Source organism: Rhinopithecus bieti, unplaced genomic scaffold, assembly GCF_001698545.2.
Source record: "Rhinopithecus bieti isolate Rb0 unplaced genomic scaffold, ASM169854v2 scaffold_56174, whole genome shotgun sequence".
NCBI classification, from domain to species: Eukaryota; Metazoa; Chordata; class Mammalia; order Primates; family Cercopithecidae; genus Rhinopithecus; species Rhinopithecus bieti.
This window is the reverse complement of record NW_016824749.1, coordinates 4,413,957-4,436,255: the sequence shown is the minus strand read 5'-3', so window position 1 is coordinate 4,436,255 and position 22,299 is coordinate 4,413,957. Positions and strand designations below refer to the sequence as shown.

The 22,299-nt window shown below is 40.6% G+C and overlaps 2 protein-coding genes across 2 annotated transcripts in view; one reads left to right on the top strand and one right to left on the bottom strand.

The window, feature by feature from the left end:
- Positions 1–608, top strand: part of CFAP96 (cilia and flagella associated protein 96) — a 24,649-nt gene extending 24,041 nt beyond the window's left edge. Inside the window, 1 exon segment of the mRNA XM_017862572.1 lies at positions 374–608. Within this exon segment, the coding sequence (XP_017718061.1) occupies positions 374–422 (49 nt within the window). The 3' untranslated portion in view covers positions 423–608.
- Positions 1–22,299, bottom strand: part of CCDC110 (coiled-coil domain containing 110) — a 27,666-nt gene that overhangs the window by 4,385 nt on the left and 982 nt on the right. The window contains exons 2-6 of the mRNA XM_017862560.1: positions 22,099–22,203; positions 14,237–14,292; positions 13,891–13,956; positions 12,299–12,409; positions 9,368–11,480 (exon numbers count right to left, since the gene is read on the bottom strand). Of these exons, the coding sequence (XP_017718049.1) occupies positions 9,368–11,480; positions 12,299–12,409; positions 13,891–13,956; positions 14,237–14,292; positions 22,099–22,203 (2,451 nt within the window). The remainder of the gene's footprint in view (positions 1–9,367; positions 11,481–12,298; positions 12,410–13,890; positions 13,957–14,236; positions 14,293–22,098; positions 22,204–22,299) is intronic.

Below are 22,299 nucleotides of genomic sequence, written 5' to 3'. Positions count from 1 at the left end.
GACCTCCTGACCTTGTGATCCGCCCGCCTCGGCCTCCCAAAGTGCTGGGATTACAGGCTTGAGCCACCGCGCCCGGCCGAGCCCAGGATTTTAAGACCAGCCTGGGCAACATGGCAAAACTCTGTCTCTATAAAAAATATAAAAATTAGCCAGGCATGATGGCACATGCCTGTAGTTTCAGATACTTGGGCGGCTGAGGTAGGAGGATTGCTTAAAAGCCTAGGAGGTTGAGGTTGCAGTGAACTGTGATTGCACCACTGCACTCCAGCCTGGGTGACAGAGCGAGACCCTGTCTTAAAAAAAAAAACAAAACAATGTACAGGTATTTGACTTGCACCTATAAAATTAATGTGTGTTTATTTTCCAATTTTAGGGCACTAAATTCAAAGAACTACAAGACTGCTTCAGTACCATCCTATTAGCAACTGGAAGACAAGTAGCTTTCTGGATCTTAACTACGAGTAATTAATTATCAAGAGCTAATTATTTGAAAAAATATAAGATGTTTTGGAGCAGATAGCTCAAGCAGTTAAAAGAAATTTAAGCCTGCAACTCTAATTCTCTTCCTTATTTTCATACTACTACTTAATTAATAAATGCTAATAACACATGGTTGTTGATTTATGTTTTTAGATCTATGTGTCTGAGCAGAACATGTTTACATATTTTATAAAATCCTGAATGCAATCTGTCATTTGCTTTTACTGCTAATGTTAAAAAATTGCAGGGTTGAAGGGGAGGAGTGGAAGACACTGCTGGAAGGGTAGAAAGTACACAATAAATTCTTGCTGTTTCTTCTCAGAAGTATTGAAAATTGGATTGATAGCTATCCAAGTGTCATAGCCTACTAAAGCATTCTTAACATCAAAGATAAATGTTAGATCCATTTATATTATCACATAGATACAATATATACACATGACATAGTGAGGCAAATGCTTCAGCTTATATGGTAACACGCTTCTATTTGTGACTTACATAAAGCATCAGGTTATTTAGCCAATGGCAGCCCCAGGATGAGTTGAGGGGTTGAGGGGGATGTACGTGTTAGTTGAGTATCTTATAAAAATTGTGAAGTTGGAAGATGGATGAAGTCAGTCTTTGGTGTCCTCCCATGTTCCTCTCTAGCTGTCAAGCTGCCTCACCTGGGGCATCTCACCTAGGTCTCACCCGCTAGTCCCCAAGTTATCTCTTCTCCTTCACCTGCCCTCTTTTAAAAATATCTGCTCTAAGCCAGGCACGGTGGCTCATGCCTGAAATCCCAGCACTTTGGGAGGCTGAGGCGGGTGGATCATGAGGGCAGGAGTTCGAGACTAGCCTGCCCAACATAGTGAAACCCTGTCTCTACTAAAAATACAAAAATTATCCGGGCATGGTGGTGCATGCCTGTAATCCCAGCTCGGGAGGCTGAGGCAGGAGAATTGCTTGAACCTAGAAGGTGGAGGTTGCAGTGAGCCGAGATCATGCCACTGCACCCCAGTCTGGGCAACAGAGTAAGACACCGTCTCAAAAAAAAAAAAAAAAATCGGCTCTTAAAAGACATGATTTAAGTATCTTACTGTAATTCATAGTGAGGTATTGATAGCCCTCATTCACCAGGGGCAGGGGCTAGTGGTGTTTGTATTTTAAAAGGGAAATGTAAATTATCTAAATATCAACTAATACATTGGAAGTTATTTTAGATAATGGTGTGATATGGTTTGGCTATGTTCTTACCCAAATCGCATCTTGAATTGTAGCTCCTATAATTCCCACATGTTGTGGGAGGGACCTGGTGGGAGTTAATTGAATCATGGGGGCAGTTTCCCCCATACTATTCTTGTGGTTGTGAATAAGTCTCACAAGATCTGATGGTTTTAAAAGGGGAAACCCCTTTTGCTTGGTTCTCATTTTCACTCTTGCCTGCTGCCATGTAAGACGTGCCTTTTGCCTTCCACCATGATTGTGAGGCCTCCACAGCCACATGGAATTGTGAGTCCATTAAACCTCTTTTTCTTTATAAATTACCCAGTCTCGGGCATGTCTTTATCAGCATTGTGAAAATGGACAAATATGTGATGCTTTCTTAGAACTTGTCTTTCTGCCAGTGCAGGCTGCCTAGAGCCGGAAATCAGACTATAGAAGGCTACAAGACTCTTCTTTTGGGCCTACCCATATTTTTTAAGTGGAGGGAACTATGTCAAGCCAGACATACATAGCTGGCTTTTGAAGGAGGAGTGCAGATGGTGCAGATAATTTTTACAATTAAGGTTTTAAAGGAATTTTTCATGCCTGCCTCATAACTAATACTGTGCAATTAATATCGTAAAAACATTACCAAGGGTATAATGTGAATCAAAGAGTAATACTGAATACATTTGTCTTCAGAATAGGAATGGCCTTACCAAGTACACATAGGTGAATAAAATCTATGGTTATATATCAATAATGTTACCAAACAAGCCTTATAAATATATTTATTCTTAGGCTGGGTGCGGTGGCTCACGCCTATAATCCCAATTGTTTTGAGATAAGAGTTTTATATTTTCAGATTTTATCGAAATTTATTTTAGATTTAAAAATTATAATTGTTCATTTTAATCTGTCTTTTAACTATAGTTAATTTTTATTAATATGCCTTTTTAAGACAACACACTTCATATCATATTCATAGATGGGAACACTAATCTAATGCTTTCCTGAAGGGTTTTAGCAGCAGTGTGACAATTGACAGACCTTATCTGGATTTTATATAAATGTATTTTGTCAGTTTACAGAAAACCAAATATGGAACCAGCAATGGGAATAATGAGATATGTAAAATGATGAAGATTTCTCTAAGCATTGGTAGAGGAAAGCATGCACACACGTTTGATCTGACGGGTGCAAACTAGTTATGATGCCTGTGGATTATTTTCTTACAATTATTGTCTCTTCTTTTAACTTTGAAAATGTAACAATACAACATGAGGTAGTTTCCTGTGAAACAGCTTTATTCCTCAGACTCAGCCACGACTCTGGTGTCCCCTACTGACAACTTACACATCTAGTTATCTACTCTCCTGTTACGATGCCTGTATGACATGAGTAGTTTTCTGCATCCATCATCAGTGAGTAATGGAAGAAATAAGCTTGCTTAGCCAGACATCAGCCTCTGCTACAAACCGTCTACTTACATCTGTTCAAGGCTCAAATCTGAAACAATAATTGTGGATGTTGACCTAACATGGAAGAAAGGCTTAACTTTAAGGGAGACGCTCTAGTAAGAACTGTTAAGCAGAGAGAAAGTTAAGCAGTAGCACCTCAAGAAAGTTAAGCAGTAGTACATCATAGTTTTTGAAATCTTATCCTGCTTCTTCAGAGACTGCCTGCTCCTTTTGTATATAAATGTGGAACATGCATTAAGAATAATAAGCCAAGTTTAAGGCCGGGCTCGCTGGCTCATGCCTGTAATCCCAACACTTTGGGAGGCCAAGCTGGGTGAATTACTTGAGGTCAGGAGTTCGCGACCAGCCTGATCAATATAGTGAAACACTGTCTCTATCAAAAATACAAAAATTAGCCAGGCATGGTGGCGGGCAACTGTAATCCCAGCTACTGGGGAAGCTGAGGCAGGAGAATTGCTTGAACCTGGGAGGTGGAGGTTGCATTGAGCCAAGATTGCACCACTGCACTCCAGCTTGGACAACACAGTGAGACTCCATCTCAAAAAACAAAACAAAACAAAACAAAAACCAGGTTCAACCTATTACTATTATAGCTGTCTATAGTAGAGCAAATTAATTTCTTAAGACTCTTGTATTATCTGCCATCTGTATTATCTACCTGGAAGAATTATGAAAACCGAATTTAAAATATTTTATAAGCTGTAAAATAAATAAAAAATATGTATCAGTCTATTAAGGTTGGGTACAGTGGCCCACACCTGTAATCCCAGCATTTTGGGAGACCAAGGCAGGAGGATCACCAGAACCCAGGAGCTTGAGGCTGGGCCACATGGTGAGACCCTGTCTCTAAAAACAAACAGACAAAAACAAAACAAAACAAAAACAACCACTAGATCATTATCCATCAAATAATGTGTTGTAAATAAGTTGTAAGGTAATTTGTTAATTTGAATTTTCATCAATTATAACTGAATTTTCCCTTGTGGTATTTTGTTACAATGTCAAAAGTAAGTTAGTAGCATTATATAACACTTATATAATGCAATGTGCCAGATACCATTCCATGTGCATTCCATATTAATATTTTAAATTATTAATCTCTTAATCTGCATCTAACAACAAATGGAGTTAGAGAAAGACGAACTAATTTGTCCAAGTTAGCACAACTAGCACTGGCAAAGCCACACAGTCTTGCTTGTTTTTCTTTTTTTTTTCTGAGACAGGGTATTAGTCTTTGTCGCCGAGGTTGGAGTGCAGTGGTGTGATCATGGCTTACTGCAGCCTCAACCTCCCAGGCTCAAGCAATCCTGCCACAGCCTCCTGAGTAGCTGAGACCAGAGGCATATGCCACCACACCTGGATAATTTTTCAAAGTTTCTATGGAGACAAGGTCTCCCTATGCTGCCCACACTTGTCTCCAACTCCTAGGCTCAAACGATCCTTCCACCTCAGCCTTCTCGCTTTTTTTTTTTTTTTTTGAGACGGAATTTCGCTCTTGTTGCACAGGCCAGAGTACAAAGGCGTGATCTCGGCTCACTGCAACCTCTGCCTCCTGGGTTCACGCCATTCTCCTGCCTCAGCCTCCTGAGTAGCTGGGATTACAGGCGCCTGCCACCACGCCCAGCTAATTTTGTATTTTTAGTAGAGACAGGGTTTCACCATGTTGGTCAGGCTGGCCTTGAACTCCTGATGTCAGGTGATCCGCCCACCTCAGCCTCCCAAAGTGCTGGCATTACAGGAGTGAGCCACCACGCCTAGCCTCTGGCTGCTTTCAAGTTATATTAGTCACTCTACAGCCTTTACCAACATTAGAGAGCAGGGTAAGATGGAGGTTACTTACTTGTAGGAAATCAACTATACAACACATGTTAGTTTACAAGAAAAAAGACTGAGAGGACCTGTTTCCAGTTTATTCCTCCTTACACCTTATTAAGGGGGCAGGCTATAAGCCTATGGGAGATAGCTAGAAAAACATATATTATCCTCCCTCCCCCCAATATATATATTTCCAAAAATCTTCATAAAGCAATTTGAAATCATTACACTACTGTTAGAAAGTGACCTAAAATGGTCGGGCGCGGTGGCTCATGCCTGTAATCCCAGCACTTTGGGAGGCCGAGGCAGGAGGATCACTTAAGGTCGGGAGTTTGAGACCAGCCTGGCCAACATAGTGAAACCTCGTCTCTACTAAAAATACAGAAATAAGCTGGGCATGGTGGCACATGCCTATAGTCCCAGCTACTCAGGAGGCTGAAGCAGGAGAATAGCTTGAACCCGGGAGGCGGAGGTTGCAGTGAGCTGAGATGAGGCCACTGCACTCCAGCCTGAGCCACAGAGCAAGACTCTGTCTCAAAAAAAAAAAAAGAAAGAAAGAAAGGGAGGGAGAGAGGGGAGGAGGGAGGGGAAAGGAGGGAGGGAGGAGAAGGAAAGAAGGAAGAAGGAAGGAAGAAGGAAGGAAGGAAGGAAGGAAGGAAGGAAGGAAGGGAAGGAAGGAAGGAAGGAAGGAAGGAACCTAAAATGTCATCTCGTCTAAACTTTGCTGTTGTTAAGAGATGGGGTCTCACCCTGTCACCCAGGCTGGAGTGCAGTGGCACAATCATAGCTCACTGCAACCTCAAACTCCTGAGGTCAAGTGATCCTCCTACCTCAGTCTCATGAGTAGCTGGGACTACAGGTATGTACCACCCCATCCAGCTAATTTTGTCTAAACTTCTTGATACTTAAAACTCCTTATAACATTTGTACAGAGTGAAGGCCCAGCCTATGCCTAATAGTCTAGTGTAATGGCAGCCTGTTAATTCATCATTCATTTAGCAAATGTTGAGTGCTTGCTATATTCCAGGCATGGCTCTGGGCACTGGGATTCAGCAGTAAACAAAACAGACAAAGGTAGGTTAAAAGTAAAAGGATGTGCCTAACTTTTCAGTTATATTGCTTGTTTTATATTGTCAATGTTTTTTAATACTAACACTCTATTTTGTAACCACAATTCTCATAGTTCTTTAATCTTAATTTTGTATTTAAATGGATATAGTGCTCACCATTAGTTATTTTCTTAATGCTTTAGTTCTTTGATTTATATTTGATTTCCAGGATTTACTAATCCATTTTCATGGTATATATTCATTATTTAACTATTCAGAGTTTCTCTTACTGATTCATCATTACAAAAGAAATATAAAAGCATGCAAAAAGATATACTATGCAAACACCAATCTAAAGACAACTAGAGGGGCTATATTAATATCAGAGACTTTAGAACAAGGAATACCCCTAGGGATAAAGAGGGTTATTTCATAATAATAAGGGTATCAGTTTACCAAGCGGACATAATAGTGCTAAATGTGTGTGCATGAATAAAAGAGCTTTGGCCGGGCATGGTGGCTCATGCCTGTTATCCCAGCAATTTGGGAGACTGAGGTGGGTGGATCACCTGAGGTCAGGAGCTCGAGACCAGTCTGGCCAACATGGTGAAACCCCGTTTTACTAAAAATACAAAAATTAGCCAGACATGGTGGTGGGCGCCTGTAATCTCAGCTACTCAGGAGGCTGAGACAGGATAATTGCTGGAACCCGGGAGGTGGAGGTTGCAGTGAGCTGAGATTGTTCCATTGCACTGCAGCCTGGGCTGACAGCACTGAGACTCCATCTAAAAAAAAAATAATAACAGTAAAATAAAATAAAATAAAATAGCTTTAAAACACATTAAACAAATTTATAGAATGAACAAATCAACTTCTCTATTCCTCTATCAGTAACTGTTAGAACAAGCAGACACCAGATCAGTACAGACATAGATTTGCTCAATCCTGTCAACACTCCAGTTCACCTGAAACATCAACCAAGACAGACCATATTCTGGGCAATAAAACATGTCTCCATAAATTAAATAAGATTATAGAGCATGTTCTCTGATCAAGACAGAATTAATTAGAAATCAATAAAAGAAAAATCACTGAAAATCTCCAAACATTTAGAAATCAAGCAACTCACTTCTAATCCATTGGGTCAAAGAATAAATCACAAGTGAAAACGAAAATATTTTGAACTGAATGAAAATGAAAACATACCAGACTCTGTGGCGCAGTTAATGTGGGTACGAAACTAGTGAAGGAGCCAATTAGCCCCAGATAACCCAAAGGAATGAAATTACTAAATAGGAACAGAAATCAATGGAATAAAAAACAAAGCGGCGAGAAAAATCAATGAAATAATAAGCTGATTTTTTAAAAGAAAAATAAAATTGCTAAAACTCTAGCAAGAATGATAAAGAAAAAAGAACCCCCAAATTACCAATGTCAGAAATTGAAGAAGGGACATCGCTGTAAGTCCTTCGAATGTTAAAATGCTAATAAGGAATATTATGAACAACTTTATGATAATACATTTGAGAACTTACATGAAATGTACAAATTCCTCAGAACATACAAATTATCAACCCTCACTCAAGAAATAGAAAATCTGCATAGTTCTACATTAATAGAAATCATTTAGCAATGTAAAACCTTCCCATTTAGAAAAACCCAGGCCCTCTGGTGGATATTTACATATTACATATCTTCCAAATATGTATGAGTATTACATATTTAAATATTTAAGGAAGGAATAATATCACACCAATCCTACACACATTCAGAAAATAGAGGACGGGAAACCCTTCCCAACAGGATTTTCCCGATACCAAAGCCAGACAAAGACATTACGAGAAAATAAAACAGACCAACATCCTTCTGAATATAGAAGCAGAAATCCTTAACAAAATATTATCAAATTGAATCCGGGAATATATAATAAAAGAATAATACAACATCACCTAGTGGAGTTTATCCCAGGAATTCAAGGTGAATGTTTCAAAATTAACATAATTTACCATATTGACAGATTGAAGGAGTAAAACAGGATCACCTCAATAAACGCAGGAAAAGCACTGCGCAAAATTCAACAAGGAACATTTGAATAGCGGTCTTGGAAGACAGAGTGTCTCTGGAGCACAGGACAGGTGTGCTTGCCACCTTGCAAGCTAGAGATTGTGTTTCCTGTGGAGCCAGGGCAGGCATGCTTATTGTCCAGCGCAATGTTTCCACCTACAGCAAAGGGCAGGCATCTTACTAGCCATTATCATATTTGGGTTTCTTTTTTTTTTTTTTTGAGACGGAGTCTCACTCTGTCGCCCAGGCTGGAGTGCAGTGGCCGGATCTCAGCTCACTGCAAGCTCCGCCTCCCGGGTTCCCGCCATTCTCCTGCCTCAGCCTCCCGAGTAGCTGGGACTACAGGCGCCGCCACCGCGCCCGGCTAGTTTTTTGTATTTTTAGTAGAGACGGGGTTTCACCGTGTTCGCGACGCGGTTTCACCGTGTTCGCCAGGATGGTCTCGATCTCCTGACCTCGTGATCCGCCCGTCTCGGCCTCCCAAAGTGCTGGGATTACAGGCTTGAGCCACCGCGCCCGGCCTAGTAATGTTTGGGTTTCTAAGCTCGCTCTCTCCTGTAATGCAACCCACTGTGTGATCCTCTTTATGCTGCTTATAGAAATTGGGGCTTGGAGAACCAATGCAGACATGCTGATACTCTGACTCCTGCTACTGTAACAAACTCTCCTCGATCTCTCACTCAGGAGTCTTGTGCCTTCCACCAGAACCCACAAAACTGTAGCAGGCTAAAATATGAGCTTACTAGTTGAGTAAAATCTCACCTTCGCCACTGTTCTTGACAATATAAAATATATACCTAATTCCAATTTCTGATTTTAAAAACTAGTCTAATCAATTACCAGGTTAATGTAATCATATAATTTAAAATTGTTTTGTGGGGGGGGGAAAGTACTTGGACAAAGGTTTTGAAACATTGATTTTAGCAGTTTATTTATAGATCTTGGATGGAAGCAATTGATATAGTTTACTTGGAATTCCTAGAGTAAAAAAAAGAATTCTTTTAAGGTGGGAATACTACTTATACTTTAAAATAATAATTAACTCCCTCTTGTTCACTGCCAAAGTTGCTTTGTACACATACAATGTACCTAATTAATATAAATAAAATAATATAAATTTTATCTAGAAAAATTTCCTAAATAATTTCACTGTATAATACATTAGATACAAATTTTACACAACAAAATTGTATTCATCTTAAAGTTTCCTCCTTATTTCTGTACTCTGACTAGCGCCCAATAGGCTAAAAGAATCTTAAATACATCTCTACTAATCTACCAGGACTTGCGTACCTTTCAAATCCGAAGCCAAAGGCCTAGTCCGAGGACTAGAAGCATCTTCATGAATATAGTTGTCAAAATGGAATTTCTCTTTTCTTGAAATATAAGTTGATTTTGAAGGGTCATTATGCTGACTACAAATTTTATCACTTAAACTTAAATATTCTCGTTGAAGGTTCCGCATCTCAAATTCCAAGGTATCCCTTTCATTTTCTATGCTTCTTACATAATTTTCTAAAAGTATTTTGTCTTCAGTAAGTCTACTGATGCTGTTTTCAAATTTTACATTTTCTTGACTATGTTTCTTTAGTTCTTCTTTTAGAATCTGATTATCTGTTTTGGTTTCCATTACCATTTTTGATAACATTTCACATTCCTTGCCAATTTCCGACAAGCTGTTCTTATAAATACTTGCTTCTGATTTTGCGTTTTTTATTTCTTGCAGAAAATTCTCTTCTGCAGTAGATTGGTAGGTTTGAATATTCTCAATTTCTCTTTCCATAATTTGTCTGGCAGCAGCAGATTCTTGTAATGTTGTTTCAAGGTTGAGTTTTTCATCTTTAATTGTTTCTATTATTTGAAGAAGTGTCTCTTGTTCGGTTTTTGCCAATCTTTCTTTCTCTTTTAGCTGCATTATCTCTAGCTGGTTTTCTTTTAGTTCATTTTCAAGTGAGCTTTTTTCTTTTAGAAGCTGGTCTGTTTTTTTCTCTAATATTTCTTTTTCATCTTGTATCAATAGAATATTGGTTTTTATTGCTTCCATTTCTATACTCATTCGATTATTTTCATTATTGACAATGGCCATATCACTTTGAGTTTTGTGTTCCTTACTTTTTAGTTGATCTAATGCTTCCATCATTTGTTGCTTCTCTAAAGAAAGTTGTATGTTTTTTTCCTCTAGAGTTTTATTTTGGCCTTGGAGAACATTATATTTACTAATTATTTTTTTAAATTCTTTAAGACACTCTTTGCTGTCTTCTTCTGCTTTACTTAACTTAGACTGAATAGTACTCTTTTCTTCAACCAGATTCTTAAGTTGCTTTTCATATGTTTCAACTTTCTGTATAAGAGATTGTGTGGTAAAGATAAGAGGTTTCATTTTGGACTTAAGTTTCAGATTTTCATTCTCCAGTTCTGTTACTTTTTTCTGTATCTGCACAGATTCTTTTAGGTAATCCTGTAAGTACTGAATTTTTGCAACACACTGCTCAGTAACGGAGTTCACTTTGGAAGTTTTCTCATTTTCAAATATTATCGAGCCTTGTTTTACTAGAAATGGTTGTCTTTCTTTGTCCTGCATTTCGTGTTTTGTTTGGTCGAGGAATGACAGTGTGTATCTTGGAACTCTGGAATGGAATTTTAAATCTGTAATATTTTTGCCAGTGATGGGAATTTCTTTATTGTTTTTCTCATTTATCTTTCCCCTGTGTGTTTCACTCTTGGATAATTTTTTACATTTTCTACAAAAATGTACATGGAATTTTGACACAGTTTCCCTGAAGGGGAGTAATTTGTTTACTAATGCCTCTAATTCTGAGATTCTCTTTGATTTTATATCTTCATTGAAGTTACCGTCCATGTTTTCTTCCTTAATAAAGTTCATTTTTTCCTGGTGAATAGGGGACAGGTCATATTTATCATTACTTTGAACATTTGGATCAGTTTTTAAAGTCTGAAGTTCATTTGCAAGTGCCACTTCCCTACCGTGTGCCTTTTGGAGCTCTCCTTTCATTTGTTTGCTAGAATGGCAAATGTCATCTGAATTTTCACAAAATCCATGCTTGAGAAAAGGCACAGTAATTTTGGATTTATCCAGAATTACCGTATCAGCTTGAGACATCACATTTTGAGGTGCAGTAGGTAGAAAATGATAAAAGTTATTGTAATTCTTCAAGATGTCAGAATTTTCTGAAGGGTGTATAATTATGTCTGAAGATAAATTGTCTGTTGAAGTTCTCAGAGTTAAAGTGTCCTCGAAATGTATCTGGGATGGAACATTTATACTTTGAGAGAGACTGTTGACACTATCACCACTTAATTTTTCTTCCACTGAATGAAATGTCTTGGAATCCTTAAAATGACGACTTTTCTCCAGAGAAAGGTTTTCTTCTTGATTCTCTGTAGGCTGTAACAAGAAGTACACTATAAACGTATTGTCATTTGCCACATATCCAAGCAGTACAGATAATATTTTGTGGAGGATTTATTTATTTACCCTAGACAAGCATTTTACCCATTTCCACAGCAAAGGAGCATAACAAGTATGATTTATTTTCTCCAACAGTTGTTTTGAGATCTGTAACTCTGGTCTTCACAATTTGCTTAGAACTTGCTCTTATTTTCTTTGGGGTAAGATACATGGGCCAACTCCTCAATTTCAGAAATATAGAAATTTAGCGTCCTTCAAGAGGCCATCATAGGTAGGTGGGGAAGATGAAACCGATAGGTCAAATGGGAGTTTCAGGCAAATGAATGTTTCTAATTCTGAGCTATTTGTTAACCTTAGCTTGCACTCCTTTCAGGTGATTTTAGGACTGTGACTATCCCGGAAGTGTGAATTCGAGTCAGTGTGGACACAGTGATGGTAACTTTGGTTTGGAGCTTTTCTAGGGAATTTACCACGTCACTTAGACCTACGTCAATCCTAAGTGAATAGATTAGCTATAAAAACTGCCTTGTATTTGAATTTACTTGGGAATCTTTCGGGATCTGAACGAAGTCAAATGTCCCTTCCAGATGCTCAGGAGAAATGGGCAAATTGCAGAAGAACAGAGGTAAAAAAACACACATCTTTTAAGGGTTTCAGGACTGGACTTTCCTTATTTTCATCTCTGATGGTCCATTTTTCCTATAACAAAGGGGATCACGTAAAGTGAAAGGAACTGATGGTAGTCACGTTTTGAAGTACCTACATAGAGAAATGATTTCTATAGAATAACATACCAAATTCTTTTCAATGCGCGCACCAAACGCCAGATTTTTTTCTGAGCTAAATTGTGGGTTTTCTACTTCAATAATACTTTTGTTCAATATTTCACTGATTTCCGACTGTACCTGTAAAAGTTGAGAAAAATTTGATTTCAGATTTGTAAACTTATGAATGTACAGGAATAATAGACGTTATAATTAAAAGGTGTGTTTAAATTTCCTGCCCATAAAGTCTTTCCCATCGTATAGAATATAAATAAAAGCTACTTAATTTATTGTAATCTTTATCATTAATCTTTAAGAAAATTATGCCTTAATTGTTATAAAGTCAGAAACAATTTAGTAAAACAAAGTTTTATGAACTATATTCAAATGATTTTAGATGTCTGATTTTTACATTGTTGAATAAGAGACCTTTGGAATCTATTCTGTCCCCTTTAGGAGGAGTTATCTTCCCTTCCCATTTCCCTGCAGGTGCTTTTAGTATAAGAACATTGGGATGAAGTTTATACTGGGTCTTTAGTGAATTTGTGGGTGTTACATACCCCCAATATCCATACTCCAGCCCTCTGTTTATACTTCTCCTTATTTCTTCTGGATGAAGTGTGGTTATGGTAGTATTGATTCTGCCTCTGACTCCCAGGAGCACCTGACTGAGCGCTAACCAGTCAGGGAACAGTAGCCACCTGACAGTGATTGGTTCAAGCACTGCTTGTGACCCAGTCGAGATCAATCTGAATCAGGCCAAGAACCTCAGTCTAAACTATTATGAGCAAAGTGTAGCCGGGTGCGGTGACTCACGCCTGTAATCCCAGCATTTTGGGAGGTTGAGGTGGGCAGATCACTTAAGGTCGGGAGTTCAAGACTAGCCTGGCTAATAGGGTGAAACCTGGTCTCTACTAAAAATACAAAAATTAACCAGGCATGGTGGTGGGCACCTGTAATCCCAGCTACTCATGAGGCTGAGGCAGGAAAAGTGCTTGAACCCAGGAGGCAGAGGTCACAGGGAGCCAAGATCATGCCACTGCACTCCAGCCTGGGCGACAAGAGCGAAAACTCCTTCTCAAAGCAAAGTGTACTCTCTTTTCTGACTTGAATTTGGAAGGAAAAAAAACTAGACCTTCTAGCAGATCTTCTACCGCCACAGGGAGTCTGAGAATCCCGTACTGTGGAAAGCAGAGTCAGGATACAGAGTGAGACCTGTTCTGACAACACAAGACCTGATCACGCGGACTCAGCCATCCTGAAGTGGGCTCTCTCCAGGACTTTCATTTACTTGAGCTGTTAAAGTACATTTTTTCCCTAAGCCAGTTTGAATTAGATTTTATGTCACTAACGATGAGGGTCCCTATTTGTAGTCTGTATATGGACTTTAAACATATATTTAAAAAATCAGCGACTGCTGCATGTTTTGGCTTGCTTCCAAACACAAGTGAAACAGAGAGAAGAATGTAGTTTCCTTAAAAGAAATTTTGAGCCTAGAATATGCTGTGACCTCTATTATTAAATTCTGTGTCAGCTAATCCATTGGCTAGTGACCGTCAGCTTAGAAGATGGGATGATACTTTAAGGTTAGGTATTTCATACATAGATTAAAAGAAACATACCATGCTGACATTCTGCAAAGTCTGCATTCGCAAAGCCTGAAACGATTCCAACTGATGCTGAAGGACCTATGACAAAAGTAAGAAATTGAATATTTTTAGGTAGGTAAACATATTATTGAATTGTTATGATTTCATGTCTCCCAAAGTTGCCTATTACTTGAAAGGATCCCATGAGGGTCAGGTGGTTCACATTGTTAGTCATTTTGCTAACTCTCCAATGTGCTTTCATGGAGATCTTTGTGAGGATAAAGTGGGAGAACCCGCATGCATTTAGGGAGTATTTGTTCTGAAAAAGATCAGCCTTTACCCAGAATTTTGGAGATAATAAAATGAAATAGAGACTCACTTTCAATGCTGATTGTGGTTGGATTTGGTGTTCTGATTCTGCTATGCAGCCATATTCTAAGAAGCAAAATTGAAAAACCATGTGAGCTAATTCTTAAATTTTATTTTGTAATACCTGTAATAGAAAGCGGTCTCCGAACTCTCTTGGATAGTGAGGCAGAGATAATGAGAACTTCTGATATTCACACTGTGCTAGTCCCACAATAAGCTTAAGTGATCATTCTCGCTTGACTTAATATATCCACTTGAGGCTGTAATAGTGTCTTTACTTTTAGAGTACACCATTAATTTGCAACACCACACTTAAAACTCTGAAAAACTCAAATATCAAATGTCTTTGTTTCTGGGATATAAATTACATTAAAAAAAAAAAAAAACTAATACACCTCATGTTATGGGAGACCCTTGGCAAAGTAGTATATAGATAGGCCTCAGTTTCTATGAAATTTCTATGACACTTTTCCCCTTATGGAAACCAAGTTGGATCAACAGCGTATTTTTTATCTTTGTCTTAGCACAGTACCCACACGTGGCTTCTCTTGGGAAGGGCAGTTTCACATTCGTGGTCTTTAGATCCCCTCTTGGCCCTGTATGAATGGGCCTGGGCCTGGAACACGTCTTTACCAAGAGGACTCTTTCTAAAGTCCTCACAGCCTGTGCTGGACTTGCTGCCATGTGTGGGGATAGCACTCCCTGCTTCAGACTCAGTGTGTACTCCTTTGTTCTGCTTAAGTATGTGTCATATGATACCTGGCCAAACCCACTACTCTATCTGTCCCCTGCTAGACGGAATGCAGACGGGCCAGGAGGGGCCTCTGGCTATGGGGAACTAACACCCACTACTGAGGCTGATCTTGCTCCGTCTCTTCATCTCTTCGCTCTGTGAGTAAAGTGTTGTTCCATCTGGTGCCTGACTGTTGTGTTTTGCTTGGTGACTCTGATACTGAGACACAGTAGACAGAAGTGTTCCAACTTCTTTTGATAATAGGCAGAATGTCACTTGCTTGATACCTTCCTGAATAGAGTATAGATCTGCAACAGGGGAGACTACACCATGTTTGCAAATTTCCTTACATTCCTCTTCGTCTGCATGTCAGGCTGCTTGCTTTGTCAACTTTTTATTAAAGAGTGTATTAATAAAAGCTTTCAGTGTCCTAAGTAAAATGTGAGCTATGATGGAATGTTCCCTAGGCTGATAATTTCTGCCCTAAGTTTTTAAAGAGGTCAGTGAATCTCCTTTGGATTGGCAGACTGACAGATGTTAGAGAAGCTGCTTGCAAAGTACGGCACCCCTATTGCCCTCTGACCCTCACCACCAAAGGGGCAACGCTGGTTTGGAGCCTGGAGCTGCCTGACTATTGAAGAACCCAGCCTTCAGTCAGAGGGCGGGGAGGGAGGCCAAGTCTGTCTGGGTCTTGCTTAGCTTTGCCTCTTCTTGGGAATAAAATGGCAGCTAAACTCCTGGTATCCTGAACTGTTCATCTAAAAAATAAGGAACTGAAGGAAGGCCCAGACCAGCATAGGAAGGAAACACGAAGTTTTTCAGACTCTAAAGTAATCTCTTCTAATGAACTTAACCAGAGCAAAGTGCACATCGGAAAGAATATACCACCTAGAATCCCGCCACCCACAACAAACTGCTGTTAGTTTTAGGTGCCATCTTGCAGTCAGCTCTCTACGCACATATGTGGACGAAGTGGAGTCCTTTTATACATCAATGGTATTTTACATAAATAGCACCCATATTTACTTGAATTTAAGAGAATTTTTAAAACTGCAAGTAGTGGAAATTATTTCTAGTATTTAGATTTTTTTTTTTTTAACTACATGAGAGATATTATTTTCTAAGAGATCCCTGTAAACTAATGAAAATTAACATGAATTGAGATTGAAATCTTTATTGTTTCAATGACAAAAAGTTCTATTGTATTTTTTTGACTGACTCCCTGCCAAGAGAGATGAGAAAATTAGCATTCTATTTCCTTCGATGTCTACTTCCCTCTTTTCATATTTGCTAGTTATATGATTTATACACTGTGAAGTTTTATGTTTACATTCTGTTCTGTAACCGTAATTTCCACACAGCTCTTTATTTAAACACAAAGATAGGATATCATTCTCATAAATATTTTCAGCCTTCAATTTTATTCTGAATGATGCAACTGTTCAACATTCTCTCTCCTTCCTATACCTACAGCAATAGCTTCCTTTTTCTGTACAGATTTTCTTTCATTAGGAAGATTTGCAAGTTCAAAGCTAAATATAAGATTCCTTTAGCTAAAATCAAATAAGAAATATAAGACCAAAAGAAATGTACAGACTTAATAAAGGGATATAGTACATCAAAGATTTTAAAGAAAACAATGGGATTTATACATGTTGTCTACATCTATTTTTCATCTTCCACCTCTTCTACCTTTTTTGGCCTCAGCGTGATTGCACTGTTACTAGGCAGCTTAATGAACCCACGGGAGCACAAGATGAGGACACGTCGGAGCAGGAGACGGGGCTAGATTATGCAGGGCCTCCAGGCCAAGCTGAGTGGGTTGGCTTTTCCTTCAAGTAAAATGGGGAACTTTCGAAGGTTTCCATCATGGGAATGATCTCCTCTGACTGAAAAGTTTACAGGTCACTCTGATACATGATAATGGATTATGGGGTGGGAGTGAGAAGGCAATTGCAGGGCTATTGCAATAATCCAAGTGGAGATGAAGATATCTTGGACTGGAATGGTGGTGGGGAAAATGGGGAAAAGTAGGTGGATTCAGAACACATTTTGGAGATGAAGCCAGCAGCATTGCTGGAGGATTCATTGGGGCCAGGAGAGAGGAATGAAGGATGACTCCTTGGTTTTTGGTGAGAGCAGATGGATGAGTAATGATGTCATTTACTGGGGGAAAACAGTAGAGTAGGAACATACTTTAGGAGAAAAACATTTTTAGATATGTTAAGGCTAGGTTGTCTGTTAAACATCATAGGAGAGATATCCAGTAGCCAGGTGGGTCTACCAGTGTATGGTTCATGGGAGCAGCAATGAACACATCATTCAACATGGGTGGGCTGGGTGCGGTGGCTTACACCTGTAATCCCAGCACTTTGGGAGGCCGAGGCAGGCGGATCATGAGGTCAGGAGATCGAGACCATCCTGGCTAACAAGGTGAAACCCTGTCTCCACTAAAAATACAAAAAATTAGCCTCGCGTGGTTGCACGTGCCTGTAATCCCAGCTACTCAGGAGGCTGAGGCAGGAGAATTGCTTGAACCTGGCAGGTGGAGGTTGCAGTGAGCCGAGACTGTGCCACTGCCCTCCAGCCTGGGCAACAGGAGCGAAACTCCATCTCAAAACAAACAAACAAACAAACACGGATGTCACTGCTGGCCATGCGGAAGGACATGCATAGAAGCCCGAAGGAAGTGCTTGAGGACAGAATGGAACGTGGAGATTGGTGGGCATGGAGAATAGGTAGCTCTCTCTAGTTTCACTGTGGAAGGGACGACAGAGCATCCTGGAAGAGATGTGAAGTTGAAGAGGGAATTTTTTTTCTTTTTTTGAGATGGGGTCTCACTCTGTTGCCCAGGCTGGAGTGCAGTGGCGCCATCTTGGCTCACTGCAACCTCCACCTCCAAGGCTCAAGCGATCCTCCCATGTCAGCCTCTGGAGTAGCTGGGACCACGGGTGTGTGCCACCACATCTGGCTAAAGGAATTTGTTTTGTTTGGTTTTGTTTTTTTAACCACAAGACATTCTAACATCCTTGTTTGCTGCTGGAATCACATAGCAGAAAGGGAGAAAAGCAATAATTCTGGACAATGAGGGAGGCTAATTGCAGAAGCTGGGTACTTGAGAATTCCACAGGAGATGAGATCCAAAGGAAATCACTTTTGATTGATCAAGGACAATTCTTCCATTGAAATGGGAGAAGACCTAGAATACGGGTTTCACAAATGTGAAGGGTGAGAATGAAGGAGTTTGGGTCTGAGTGCTTCTACTTTTTTCATAAAGTGTGGGACCATGTTACAAGGGGAGAGGCCAGGGAGAAAGGTGTTAGAGATTTGAGAACAGGAGGAGTGAAATAGCTTTTCTTGCAGAGGGTTTGAAAAAGAATTTGCTGTGGAACTAAAGTAAGTTTTCCCAATAGCATTGAGGACTCATTTTAGATTCATGGCATGACTCAAAAGTGAGTGTTTTTCTCCAGCAATGATTCCGTGCAGGCAGAGAACAGGCAGGGAGTTGGATTCATCTATTTTTAAAAACTATTAACATAACTTTCTGTTTTCTTGTGAGTTTCAGAGATGTTGGCTGCTACTTATTCGCAAAGGAAAGGTAATTTAAAAACTCAGCAAAACTTAGTCACACAGAATTATGTGATTCTAGAATTGGAAGGGAAATTATCCAAGAACCCAGGAGATAAAACACAATCACACTTCATCATTTATCAAGTCCCTGCTAAAATTACAATATCGGGAGGCATATAAACAAACTGAAAACAGGGTCCCACCCACCAAGATTAGAGTTTATTGGAAATGTAAGGAATAGTACTCATCTTACATTCAACTTAAAATTTCCAGCTGTTTCATATTTGTGTCAAAAGTGAAAAACAAGAGAGTCATCAATGTGATGACTTTTGAGGTAATTTTTATTCTGAGCCTGCAAAAAATATTGTATTCAATGTATACAAAAAGTATCGACTGCATACCTGTAGCAAACAGACCAAGAGGAACAAATACGTCCTGAAAATGCAACAGGATAATGATTCTATATAGGATGTCAGGCTCTCTGCAAGCTTTATAATTCTCAGGTTCTTCTCATTGCAACCTCTGCCTCGCGGGTTCAAGCGATTCTCCTGCCTCAGCTTCCTGAGTAGCTGGGACTATAGGCATGTGCCACCACACCCGGCTAATTTTTGTATTTTTAGTAGAGATGGGGTTTCACCATGTTGGCCAGGCTGGTCTCAAACTCTTGACCTCAGGTGATCCTCCTACCTCGGCCTCCCGAAATGCTGGGATTACAGGCATGAGCCACCATGCCTGGCCGCAGGTTCTAATACTGAGTTCTGCTGTGACAATTCAAGTTCATTTCTAGACGTCCCTGTCTTACAAAGCTTTGTGAGGTGTGACACCCTCTGTATGAGGCTTTGTCACAGTCATTATGCAAAGAGCTATGCAGCAGGTTGCCTGCTGCCCAGATGTGAATTCTAGCTTTGCCACACACTTGCAGTGAGGGGTAACTGCAGGCAAGTGTCCAGTTTGTAGGTAAAGTCCTTATTGAGTGCACGGCACATAGTGAATGCTCAAGAGACATGAAGTCATTGCTGCAGAGGCGATATGATGATTATTTGGTAAATTCAAAATTTCTAGTCAAGATGGAGGGAAGAGAAACCTTTTCAAAATTCTCCAGTGCTTCTCAATTTTCTCAGAATAAATCCCAAATTCATACATGGAACTACAAAGCGCGCTCTTGGTTCCTCCCTCCTGCCCTTCCCTATTTGTTCTGCTCCATTTACAAGAGCTGTTCCTCAATCACACCAGCCACACTCCCACCACAGGGTCTTTGCAGTTGCCATTCTCTCTGCCTGCAACGCTCTTTCCCTAGAAATCCACACAGATTGCTTCTTTACCTCCTTCTGGTCTTGGCTCAGATGTGACCTGCCAAATGAGGACTTCTCCCACCACCCTGTTTAAAATGACACGCTTCCCACCCACCTCTGCCACTCCAAATATTTCTCCACCCCTTCTCAGCCTTATTTTCTCCATAGAATTTATTCCCCCCTTACACACACACAATAGCCTTTGTCTGTCCGTTCCCTCACTAGAAGGTAAGCTCCCTGTGGGCAGGGAATCTTGCATGTCTTGTTCACTGTTGGATCCCCAGCACCTAGAACAGCGCTTGAAACTTAGCAGATGCTCAAAAGACTATGCTCCACAAACAAATGAATGAATGAATGAAGACTCGGGTAGAACAGGGTGCTGTGAACAATACCCTGGTCATCCTCAAGTTCAAAAGTCTCTCACAAACCCATTCCAGTAAGGGTGAATTAGGTTAACCACTAGTTCTCAAATCATAGAGACCTTAGGAACATTCTATAACTCTTTGTAACCTGGCAGTAGTTATGCATATCAGGTCATTATTTTGTCAGTATTCGGGAATGGATCACTTGGTGACAATGAAGTGTCAACAGGAGAATAGAGAGAAGGGCGCCAGCCATACCTCCTAGTTTTGCCCGTAGTTGCAGGCAGGAGATTCCTGGGTGGCCCCTGACTCAAGATAACTGGTGTTTATTGAGAACCTGTCCTGTGTCAACCCCATACCTGTAACCACTGTGTTCTGACAAGAAAGACTGTAACTCTTAAACAAATACATGTGCTGTTTTGCATGTAACTATTTTCTATAAATGTTGGCATCTTTCTCCAGAACCCTAAGCCTCATTCGTGTTAGAAAACATGTGATCTTGCCAAATTAAGGTACTTCTATTTCCTCTGACCTGACATGCTCTCTTTGAGGTAAATACAGAGCTACCTCAATGTCTCAGCTCTCTGTGAGGATCTTTCTCCTACGTTTAGGGACCCCCTTTGCCTCTCCTGGTTGCCCAGGGAAACCTGCATATCTCATGGGTGGAGGCAGGAGGGTGGAGAGGGAACTGGCCAGTGCCTGTCCTGCTGGCCTCCACTGGGCACTCGGGTGTCTTCTGTCTGCTGAGGTGTGGCTGCTCTAGTCTCTTCTCTCGGGGCCCCGACAAGGCATTTTGTGAAGATGTTGGATGGTGGCGGTGCAGAAATCCTGTCCCAACCTCAGACCTCTTGGGGCTCAGTACTCTGGCATCAGGATTATCCATATCCTGCAGAGGGGCAACTGGGGGTCCAGGTGTGGCACATCAGTCTAGACCCTTCTTCTGCCCTGTGCTCTGTTCCTTCCCCGGCATGTCACCTCACAGCAGGCTCCTCTGAGAGGCGTGTAGTCACCTGGGACTCCATCTTCAATGTCCTCAGATTCCCCTAGCTGGGTACCCCCATCTTATTCATAGTTTATGTGGAGCTTGAAAACTTTAGCTATGTGGTTATTTCAAACATCCTCCCCGTATAATATCCTGTAGTCTATAAATATTTACTGTCAAAAGTAGTTTTCTTTAGAAAAGGTATACACTCCTCCTTGGATATCCACAGGGGATTGGTTCCAGAGCCTCTGTGGATAGCAAAATCTGCAGATGCTCAAGTCCCTAATACAAAATGGGGTAGTATTTGCATAGCTTCTATGCATATCCTGCTGTATACTTTAAATCATCTATTACTTGTAACACCTTATACAATGTAAATGCTATGTAAATGGCTGTTATATTGTCAAAATTTGCATTTAAAAATTGCGGTACTGTTATTTTAAATTGTTTTTTCCCCTGAATATCTTCCATCTGTGGTTTGTTGAATCCAAGGATGTGGAACGCCCAGATACCGAGGGCTGACTGCATATCGTTTTAGTGTCCAAAAAACTCAACAATTCTTACTTAGCATTCAGAGAAGCAACGTAGGATAGCGTGGTGGTGACAACAGGCAGTCTGGAGCCGCCCTGCTGAATGCCCGCCCCATTCCATGCTGCTTGTGTGACCTTAGGGAATTAACCTCTCTGTGCCCGTTTCCTCATCTGCAAAATGGGGATCTTGACAGCACCTACTGCGTAAAAGTGTTGTGAGAATTAAAGAGTTGATCCATCACGTGCTTAGATAGAACAGCACTGGCACAAAGCGCGAGTGCCGTGGCGGCTGCTGTCAGTGTCATCACGGCCGTGGGAAGCACGCCAGGTGAGCAGGTGGCGCGGGCCAGTTGCTGCCGCCTGTGTATAGTTAAAGGAGCCTTTTACGGCCTGGCGATTTTACCTGTGCCACTGCAGCCACTTTCCTTCACCCCCTCCGAGGAATTTAGGATCTTGGACGCTGAAAGGAGAACGGAGTCAACTTCATCCTCTTCCTGGGGCTGCTTTTCTGTAACAGAACCGTCCCGGGCTGTTCGGTCGCGGGGCGTGGCGTGGCGCGGCGGCGCTAGAGGTGGGGCGTGGCAGAGGGCTGGGGCAGGGCGGA